Source organism: Meles meles, chromosome 21 (genome assembly GCF_922984935.1).
Source record: "Meles meles chromosome 21, mMelMel3.1 paternal haplotype, whole genome shotgun sequence".
Lineage (NCBI taxonomy): Eukaryota > Metazoa > Chordata > Mammalia > Carnivora > Mustelidae > Meles > Meles meles.
Genome location: NC_060086.1, coordinates 21,998,832 through 22,010,006, shown reverse-complemented (window position 1 = coordinate 22,010,006; position 11,175 = coordinate 21,998,832). Strand labels below are relative to the sequence as shown.

General features: G+C 51.4%; 1 protein-coding gene across 1 annotated transcript in view; it reads left to right on the top strand.

Moving 5' to 3' along the window:
- The first annotated feature begins 3,437 nt into the window (after positions 1 to 3,437).
- Positions 3,438 to 11,175, top strand: part of C21H16orf82 (chromosome 21 C16orf82 homolog) — a 31,769-nt gene continuing 24,031 nt past the window's right edge. The window contains exon 1 of the mRNA XM_045992940.1: positions 3,438 to 3,593. Within this exon, the coding sequence (XP_045848896.1) occupies positions 3,438 to 3,593 (156 nt within the window). The remainder of the gene's footprint in view (positions 3,594 to 11,175) is intronic.

The window sequence follows — 11,175 nt, the reverse complement described above, 5'->3', positions numbered from 1 at the left end:
TAATTAAAAAAAGAAAACAGGGGCACCTGGGTGGCTCAGTCAATTAGGTGTCCGACCCTTGATTTCGACTTAGGTCCTGATCTCAGGATTGTGAGATCGAGCCCCACGTCAGGCTCCATACTCAGTGTGGAATCTGCTTGGGATTCTCTTTCTCCTTCTCCCTCTGCCCCTCCCCCTGCTCTCGCATGGGTGCTCTCTCTCTAAATAAATAAATAAAATCTTTAAAAAAAAATAAATAAAGGAGGGTGCCTGGGTGGCTATCTTTGGCTCAGGTCATGGTCCCAGGGTCCTGGAATCGAGCCCTGCATCAGGCTCCCCACTGAAGCCTGCTTCTCCCTCTCCCTCTGCCCTTCCCCCAGCTCGTGCTCACTCTCTCGTGAGTGCACTCTCAGTCTCTCTCTCTCAAATAAATAAATAAAATCTTTTAAAAAAAAGAAAAGGAAAAGAAAACACACTGACCTAAAAATCAGCGTTATAGATTTCTCCAAAATACATACTTATTTAAGAACACATTCAGGGGCGCCTGGGTGGCTCAGTGGGTTAAGACTCTGCCTTCGGCTCAGGTCATGGTCTCAGGGTCCTGGGATCGAGCCCCACATCGGGCTCTCTGCTCAGCGAGGAGCCTGCTTCCTCCTCTCTCTCTGCCTGCCTCTCTGCCTGCTTGTGATCTCTGTCTGTCAAATAGATAAATAAAATCTTTAAAAAAAAAAAAACCACACAATTAAAATGTATTAGAGCGCCTGCCTCTGGGAGAGCCGTGACAAGGGACCAGAGAAAGAAGATCAAGAGAAAACCTCCATGGTACATGGACTGGACCCCTGCCAGCACCACACAACCCGAGAAGTGTGCTTCATTCACTTCGGTGCGGCTGAGGTCCAGAAATACCCAGAAAAAATGTTAACCACAAATCCATCTTCTCTTCACCTAAACAGCTTCCCTCACCCTTTTGCAGTCCAGGGCACAGTCTCCCTGACGCACGGCACCCCCACTCCATGCCCCCCACAGCATCCATGCTATTTCCCGTGAACTCCTGCCCTTCCTAGCCCATGTCCACATCCCCCCAGTCTGGCTTTGGGAGGGCAGCGGACACATGTTCCCTCTCCCATCTCCCCCCTCCCCTCCCCTGCTTAAATCCCAACCCCTGATGCAGCATTTGGTGCTTGGTAGATTGCAGACTGCCTGGCTGAGTGAGTCAAGACGTTCGTGAGCAATCCAGCCATCAGGGCCATATGCACGCACACGAGAGAGGCACGCTCGCTTGTGTCACACAGCTCACACCGGGCACATGCTCAGAAGGCGCGTCACGGAGCCATGCCATGACACACACGCGAGTGTGTATGTGCCCCAATGTGCACGTGCAGAGAGCTGCACCCTGCAAGGGCTCGGGGCACTAGCTTCCATCCACGGTCACCCCTCTCCCGTCTGACCCCTCCCCTCCCCCACCTCCTGGACCTTCCCAGCGGGTGCCCACCTGCACCCCTCCCTGGGTAAGGGGAATCCCCCACTTCCAAAGGCAAACTTCATTTTCCATCCACTGGTTTGTCCCCTTTAAAATGTCTTTTCCAGCTCAAGCCCAGACCCGGGTTTGCTCTGGGAGCTGCACACCTCCCTCCCGAGAACGTGCCCACGAAGCTTCCGGCTTAGCTGCCTCCAGTCCGCCCACATTCCCTTCAAAGCCTGGCCTGTTGGTACCAACCAGTGGCTTTGGCAGGATAAACAGATAAAAGCCAGACTGCTTTGTCGTTGCAGAAAATAAAAACAAAGGCAGCAGTCAAGGAAGGGAAAGCAGATAACTCTGGAGGTGTTTGGAGAAAGGTTTTCATGAAAGCCATGGTCCAGACACCTGCAGGCTTCCCTCTCCCACCCTTGGAAAAAGAACCCGTGTGTGGTTATAGGAGGCTTGCAACCACAGTTTTAATTACAGCCCACACCCTGAATAGTAGGTCCCAAGGAGGCAGGCCTCTCTACCAGGCATTACACGGGGCCTGAAAATGCAAAGGGCATGCAGTGAATATCCGTGCTTGGAGCTATCGGAGGCAAGCAAGACAGAAGCCTGTGGACACACACACCTTGCCCTCAGCCTCAAGTAAATGTCAACTATAACAAGGCAAGGGGTTGACATTTGTTGTCTCATTTTAATTTTCACAACTCTGTGTGAAGGATCAGAGAGGTTTGTTCCCTTGCCAGAGGATACACAGCTAGCAGGAAGCAGGTGCAGGTTTGGAAAGCAGATCTTTTATTCATTCATTCATTTGTTCTTGTAGTACTTGCTGAGTCCCTACCATGTGCCAGGCTCTGTGGCGGGCTCGGGGAACAAAGTATTGAATAAAAAGAATATTCCCCCATAAGACAGTCTTCGGAATGGGAGAAGATACTTACAAACGACGTATCTGATAAAGGGCTAGTGTTCAAAATCTATAAAGAACTTACAAACTCAACACACAAAAGACAAATAATCCAATTAAGAAATGGGTAGAAGACATGAATAGATATTTTTCCAAAGACATCCAGATGGCCGACAGACACAAGAAAAGATGTCCAACATCACTCAGCATCAGGGAAATACAAATCAAACCCACAGTGAGATACCACCTCACGCCAGTCAGAATGGCTAAAATTAACAAGTCAGGAAATGAAAGATGTTGGCGAGGATGCGGAGAAAGGGGAACCCTCCTACACTTAGGTGGGAATGTAAGCTGGTGCAGCCACTCTGGAGAACAGTGTGGAGATTCCTCAAAAAGTTAAAAATAGAGCTACCCTACGACCCAGCAATTGCATTACTGGGTATTTACCCAGATGATACAAAAGTAATGATCCGAAGAGGCACATGCACCCGAATGTTTATAGCAGCAATGTCCACAATAGCCAAACTATGGAAATGTGCCCAATGTCCATCAACAAATGAATGGATAAAGAAATGGATAAAGGAAAATATATATATATATACACACATATATATTTATGGTGGAATATTATTCAGCCATTAAAAAGAATGAAACCTTGCCATTTGCACTGACATGGATGGAACTAGAGGGTATTTTGCCAAGTGAAATAAGTCAGTCAGAAAAAGACAAATACCATATGATCTCACTCATACGTGGAATTTAAGAAACAAAACAGATGAAAACAAAAACAGGGGGGACAAAGAGAGAGACAAATCATAAAACAGATTCTTAACTATAGTGAACAAATTGAGAGTTGCCAAAGGGGAGGGGGTGAGAGGACTGGTTAAATGGGTGATGGGGATTAAGGAGGGCACGTGTGATGAGAACTGGGTGAAAGAAAAGAAAGGAAAAAAGAAGAGAAGGGAAGGGAAGGGAAGGGAAAAATAAAGAAAAGAAAAGAAAAGTTAACTTCCCCTGTGATCTAAATGAAAGTGGTGTTTGCAGAATTGGAAATAGGTGGAATGACTTATTAAAATTTAGTAGGTAGACTTGATGGTCTTATTCCAGCCCCAGGGGCTCTGTGCTGGCTGCATCCTCTTTGGGAACACCCTTCCCCAGCTCTCCTCAAGGCTGGCCTTCCGGTGGTGTTCAGAGCTCACCTTCATGGTCACCTCTGTAAATGGCCTGTCCCAGAGCAAGCACACGCAGGTAACACAACCAGGCATGCCTAGCCCTCTTCCTGGTTCCATTGTCTTTCCAGTGCTCCACGGTGCCTGAATCACCATGTAAATGAATTCACTTGCTTGCTTGTTCATTATGGCTCCCTCTGTTCACACACAAGCTCCAGGGGGTCAAGGACTCTGTTCTACTCAACACTGAGTGGCAGCATCGAACACAGGGCTGGGAACACAGTAGTGCTCAATTAAAAAAATAATATTATTTTTATTAATATTATTTTAGTAATAATTTAAAAAATAAATTAAGGACAAATGAATGAAAGGGGATGAGAAGTTGAAAGACTCTTCTTTTGGCAGTTTCTATCATCTCTGTGAGCTAGGAGATCAGATCATTTGCTAAGAGGGAGGGGGGTGTTGTCTGTTACGGGGAAATGGGAGGATGAAGAGCTCACTGGGGTTTTCTAGGAAACATGGAGGATACAGCTGAGACTGGAGACCATAACACTGTAGCACCATCATTCCAAGAGTATCAGTGGGTTCTTTTCTTTGAATGTACAACGAAAAGTAAGATGGACAGTTGGAGATCCCATGGCTGGGTCTCCAGGGAGTTTTATGGCAGATGGATTGCTGTCATGGCCCCAGCTGTTCTCACCTCCGTCCATCCAGGCCCTTTGGCACTGCGCTCCTACCAGACTCTGAGACTGACCACTGAAGACTTGCTTTGGCCCAGAGGATTCCAGAAAACTTGACGCAAGCTGAGATTTTTGAAAGTGCTTGTGTATTCTGACTCCCTCTCTTGTCGTTCTGCTTCTGCCGTGAGAACACGTCCAGGCTGGCTACATCATTCTAGATCAGCCAGCCCCCACCTGACCCACCCGCTGACTGGGGATGCCTGGGCAGCCGCCCCAGTCCAGAATGGCCAACCTACCCAACTGCCCCATAGACTCAGGAGGAGCCATAAAGGGCTGTTGTTTTAAGTCGCGAACTTGGGGTTGGGTTGTTGTGTGGCAATATAATGACAACACGTAACTGACAGAGGGGATGACATGAGGACAAGGATGAGAAGTCACGAAGACCATCGGCCAAGTGAGTGTTGATTCTAAGTCATGTCCTCCCAGATCACTTTCCACCATATCACTCAGAGACGGTCACCCAAAGGCTTAGGCAAGATTGGCCCCAAGTGTTCGAGGCTGCTGGAAAACTCTCTGAATACAGAGATCAGTTTTGGCAGATCTCCCCAACTGTTACCCACAAACCCCCAGGCTGGGCCGGCAGGGGAATGGATAACGAAGTCTCTGGACAGGTGGCACAGCAGGACAGTCTGGACATGATCCCATCGAATCCTGGCAGCAACTCCAGGTGGTAGATGTCTTGTACCCCTTGTACAGACGGGGTAACTGAGGCTCAGAAGGAGGTCGTGCCCATCTGGACTCCCACAGCCAGTGTAGTGAGAAGGCAGGCATCGGCTGCTTCTAGCACGCAGGCTCCTGAGCAAGAGGGTCTGGGGAGCAGGTGACTCCCAGCCTTGTCCCCACTCCATGCCACCTCCTGGCAGCCCAGCCCCACTTTCCCTTGCCCTAATTGGTCTGCTGAGTGTTCAGCCTGCTAGACCATCCCCCTTTGTTTAAAATCTCTTCAGCTGATGGAAGGAAACTTGGCAATTACCTCTGCACACAGCTTTAAGTACACACACTGGCCAATCTTTACAGATTTAATTGTCTATAAAATTACTCTGTGTGCAATCCCCATATGGATCCTCAGGGCCCAGCCCGCAACTTAGCCAGGGCTCTCTCCCAGGCTGGGGCACAGCCACCGATTAGGGGCAATCCGCTGTGTGGGTTCAACACAAAATGAGGCTACTGACCAGATGTATGACTCTGAGCGGGTGACGAACCAGCCAGAGTCTCGGTTTCCTCATCTGCGAATGGGAAGAGTCACAGTAACTTGTCCTGGGGCTGGAAAAGTGACAAGCAAGGCGCGTGAAACTCTTGGTACCAGACCTCACACAGTGTGGCAGCTACTATGTTAAGATCTTAACCCACGCTTTTCCTCTCTGTTTTCTGGAGCCCTGTGTCTCCCCGCTGCACTGTTCAGCCCTGTGGCTACTTAGTCAAACACATATTGACTCAGGGGATGGCGGGGGCGTGGGGGGTGGGGGTCCGAGGGAAAAAGGAGATGCAAGAAATGAGCAAGGCTTGAGAGCTTCAAACCACCAAGCCCTGCTGAATTCAAGGTACAAGGTTTGTACCATAAAGAACAGACTGGGAAAAGAATAAATGAAGAACAAGGGTAGCAGCCAGGAACCATCTATCCTCTAGCAGGTAACAAGGAACCCAACTCCAGGAGCAGGCTAAAACCTCGACAGGACTTCACTGGTTCAGGTTCAGTCCTCAACAGGACTTCAATGGACGGGGCCAGAGGGAGAGCTGCTTCAGAGCTGGCTGGCCAGGAGCTCAACAGTGTCGCCCCACAGGGTCCACCCACCCTCCCTACCTCAATGGGGGCTGCTCCAAGCCAAGGCTGGACCCTTCCATGGAGACAAGGCAGCTGTTGAAGGTTTCCAGGGCTTTCCTCTCACAAGGGGAAGGCAGGCATGCACCCCCAGGTAGCGACTCCCAGAACCCTCCAGCCAACACTCTCTCTCTTCTTATTGGTACTTAGTCATGACCTAGCCCTCACCTTCATGAAATGCACAATCTGTGTTTTCTTGTGAGTAGTGTTGAGCACACAGTTAGCTAAAAGCTCAGGGCTGTCATGTACAGTTGTACAGTGGGCACACTATACAAGGGCACCCAACCGATGGAGTGCATGAGGGCTGAAATCCACCTCTCCCTCACCTCACCAAATTCTGTACTCTGGCACTTAGCTGAATCCCTCCCAAAAGACATCTTTTCTGTTAAGCAAGTTGCCTTTGACACGCCAAGCCACGTGCTAGCAGCGCCACATCCACCCAGCAGGGGGCACTTGCTCTAAATTACACAAAGGCCCTAGGGAGAATAACAAGGACGCCATCAAAGCTGCTCAGGCTCCCACCCCAATCCCTCACCCCTTACAAGTCAGGGTCTTGCTTGTGTTGATTGCTTGGTTTCCCGAAGAGCTGCTGCTCAACTATGCCTTTGGTTCCATTGTCTGCCCATTGGAGTGGTTTGACTTGAGCCCAAGACCTATGCCTGCTCCATTTTCTCTCCAAAGAGCTAATCCTCAGGCACCTGGGTGGCTCAGTTGGGTAAGCCTCTGCCTTCAGCTCAGGTCACGATCAAGCCCCGCATCGGGCTCTCTGCTCAGCAGGGAGCCTGCTTCTCCCTCTCCCCCTGCCTGCTGCTCCCCTGCTTGTGCTCGCTCTCCCTCTGTCAAATAAATAAAATCTTTAAAAGAAAAAAAAGAAAAGAAAAGAAACTCCTCCCCCGCAACTACAGTTGAGAGTCCCTCAGCCCTGAGAATCCCAGCCTGTCCACCTCCACCCCAATCCCAAGCAGAGCTGAAGCATCAGAGACCAGCATTGCCAGCGGACACAAGCATTGCCCAAGGCCCCGTGGCAGGGGCTGTCAACCCTTCACGTCTACTCTTTCAGATGCCACCACCATTCCCAGACACCCCGGCTCCCAATACGCTTTGTTATGCTTTATCCTGACAGCCAGCACCTGCCCCTCTTCTCAGGAGGCCCACCTTCAGGCTGCTGGAACCACTTTGCTTGTGTGCAGAAAGAGCCAGAAGTGGTTGGGGGGCTTATATCCCGCCCGCGCCTCGGAAGCCCTTAGCCAATGAATCTTGCGGGGGGATAAACACCCCGGATGCCTTTCCCAGGCCGGCTCCAAAGAGAAGGTGCACCGGCATACCTCTGGGGCCTCCCAGTTAGAACAGAGCCCAAGGCCCACGGAGTGCAGTCCACCTTGCCTGCCGTCACCTTTGTCCCGGCTTCCTTCCCTGCCGTGTCACTCCTTCACTCCCCTACTGATTTTCCCTGGGAATGCTTCCTGCGAAAAATCTTAACTCACAAAACTTCGTCCAAGGGTCTGATTCAGGGAAATTGAACCTAGAAGTGGGCCAGGCCATGCATGCTGGGCACCCCCTCGGCCCTGCCCCTTTCTAAGCCTGCTCTGTCATTTCAGGAGACATATGTCAAGTGTCACCTGGGGCCAGGCCTGAGCCATTTAACTAAATGCACTGGCTCCCCACGGAATTAATCGCTCACATTTTCCCCCCCAGACCTCCATGAGAAATGATTTGCAAAGCGCTCTCTCTCTCGTTCCTCTTTCCTTTTCTCTCTCCGTCTCTCTGTTTTTCTCTCGTTAAACTTGGGTGATGGTGTTCAAGGACTCCTCGAGATGTTTCTCTAACTGACAGCTTTATGGGACAATAGCTGCTGATGTTCTATGTGTCCTCAGATAGGCAGGTCTTTTTATACTGTGCGTGTCCCCATAAAAATGATTGGTTTTAAGTTGTTATTCTAATATTGCTGTGATTGTAACATTGGAGCCGACAGTCTCCAAAGGAGATGCGTGCCGAAGGCTGATGAATAGAAACGGGGAGGTGCCATCCGTCTGCCCGGCAGGAGCACGAGGTTTGTTGGCCACTGCACGCCAGTGGGTCGGGGCTCGGAGCCTGTTGTTTTGATGTTGTTATAAAGATGCTGATTAATAAGTGATAGCATCATAAATAATCCAAACTGCTTTCCAGCCTGGATCCACCCACAAGTGGCTCACTGTGGCCTGAGAAGGAAGGAGATGGGCAGCATCCAAAAGAATGCAGGGAGAGATGCACAGAGGGACAGACGAAGAGGGTTGGAGGCTGAGGGGAAAACAAAGCCAAGGGCTCAAAAAAAGACTGGGAGACAGGGACACAGGACAGCTAGGCAGATGGTAGAGGGAATAAGGAGACAGAGAGACCCATGGACAAAGCCCAAGGCTGACCCGGGGACAGAGAGAGGCACAGACACACCAGACACACAGCCAGAGGCAGACATGGAGACAAGGACCAGACGAGATGTCAAGACAGATGAGCAAGGTCGGGACAGATGGGCGGATGGAGGCAGAGGTGAAAGAAGCAGAGGCCAGTGACCAGAAGGAAGAGACACAGGGTGACAGACCAGAGGCTAACATCACAGCAAACAGGGAAGGAGTGGGGAAGCTCAGCTGACGGGCAGAAGTGGGCAGAAGACGTAAGAGGAGGAGGTGGGGGACGAAGAGGGCAGAGTGAGGAGAGACTGAGGGTTACAACTAGGGGCTCTGGAGCCAGAGAGCTTGGTCCCAAGCCTGGTTCTGCCACTTCTTCAGAGCCGAGTGACTTTGGACATGTTATTCAGTCTTTCTGTGCCTCAGTTTCCCCTCTGTAAGCTGGGGCAAAGGGACAGACACAGCACTCCCCAGCCCCTCACCGGTGGTCCCCGGCACCTCGGCATGCCTCTGGGGACAGAAGCACCTGAGGTGGCTCCCGGTGACCCCTACTATGTGGTGTTCACACCATCATGTGGCAGCCTGAGTGTGGGCCAGGCCTGGTGACCGGCTTCTACCCAACGGGATATGACAAAAGTGCTGGGACGGCACTTCTGAGATTCAGTCACCACGGCTGGGACTATTTCCACCTCTGGAGCTCTGACTAGGGGGAAGACCGCCCCATGCTGCCTAAGGGGACGCCCGTGCGACAAGGACCTAAGGCCCCAGCCGGCAGTCAGTGACCACGGGATTGAGCTCAGATGGGGATCCTGAAGGTGCAGTCTTGGGAGGCGGCTTCAGCCAGGAGACCCCGATTCCTGACCCACAAGCTAAGACATGTCATTTGGAGCCTCTGTGTTGGGGGGTGGGGTCCTGTAGCCATTAACAGCTAACACAGACTTTAGTACCTGGAAGAGGAATTCTGCTCCAACAGGTGTGTGGAAATGGGGGGCCGCTGTTAGGGACAAGGCAGAAAGCGGGTGCTGAGTGGGCATTATGGGGTATGTTGGAGAGAGCCCACACTGCCTGGGACAGGCTGTTCTGGAAGTCTGGACAGAGAGGACAGACTGTGTTCAGGACGAAATTGGCATGTGATTGGAAGGAGGGGGTTCCTGTTACCTCTTGATGGAACCTGAGCAGCATTCTTGCCTTCCGGAACGTGGCAAGCGGGAAACATGCCCATGAATGTGGTGCTGAGCGAAGCATTAGAAGGTGTCCCGGGCTTTCGCTTGCTGCTTCCAGTGAAATGCCACAGAGCCCTCTTCTGTGGTGCCCAGCAGGACGGGCCTGCCGGTGACGTCACTGTCCTGTTGCTGCTGTAACGATTCTCCACAAACTTAGCGGCTTGACGCAAATGTGTCACCTTTGGTCCTGGAGGTCAGAGGCTAACTAACGTGGGTCTCACTGGGCTGACTACCACAGCCTCAGCAGCTGGCACTCTCTGAGGGGAGAATCCACTTCCTCTGAGCCCTTGCCTTTGAAGTACCTGGAGTGCACCTGCTCTTACCGGCTCCTGGCGGTGGAGCGGCTTCTAGTACCTCTCTCTCTGATCTCTGATTCCATCATCAGTCATCACATCATCCCTCGGTCTGCCTCCCACCATCCCGCCTCCCCCTGGAAGGACCCTGTGATTGCACCAGGCCTGCCCATGCCCTTAGGACCACCTCCCCATCTCAAGGTCCTCAGCTGAATCACACCTGACTTCTCTCGAGTAGGGTAAGGCATGCATTTATAGGATTGGAACATAGATGTTCTGGCAGGGTGGGGGAGGGGGCTGTCACTCTGTCGCTCTGGCTGGTGCACCCATCTTCTAGCATTTACTTTACTGTACTTTGCGTATTTGATCATCTCCTTCTTGACCAGGCTGTGAGCTCTATGATAGGCCATCGAACATGGTGGTTGAGACCTTAATCCAGAATCTGGCTGTCGAGGCTGTACCCCCACAGCTTGACACAGACTCTTATTAATGACACGTCATATAACCTCTCTGAGCCGTTTCCTCATCCGGGCACCAGAAGACAGGGGCCCAATAAAGACTCACTGAATGAATGAAAGATGATAGCTGCTTCCGAAGGCTGTCGTGAGGATTTAAAGAGTCAGTGACGCAGAGCACACAGCACAGGCGCAATGGGACAAGTTCATCACTAGCTGGGGGGACAGTGTGGGGCGGTGACGGGGAGACACGGAGGGAGCAACGGAGAGCAGACAGATGGATGGACAGAGACCTCTGGCAGATGGACAGGGCAAGAAGAGCAGTGGTGGTTTCTGACAACCGCTCCGCCCCTGCATTTGCGGGAGCAGCCTGGGTGCCTGCCTGGAGGCAGAGTCAGCGAGTCATGAATTATCTGTTTGGGTAAGACCCCCATCCTCAAACCGGGAAGGGGCAAGTGGAGACACAAACAGATCTCCTGTGTGGCTTGAATCTGGAACAGAGAAGTTACAAGGGTTCCAGCAGGAGGCAAAAAGAGAGAAGCTTCTAGGTCTTAGGTTTGCCTCATCTGAAAGTTCCAGTGCTCTGTGAGCACTCACGAGGTCCACTAGGCATATCATGCCATATACATAAAATCTCCTTTATTCCTCTCAGCAACCCTGTGGGGTGGGAAGTACTCTCATCAGTTACAGATCGGGACAGGGAGGCACAGAGACGTTAAGTGACTTGTCAACGGTCGCACAGCTCGTAAG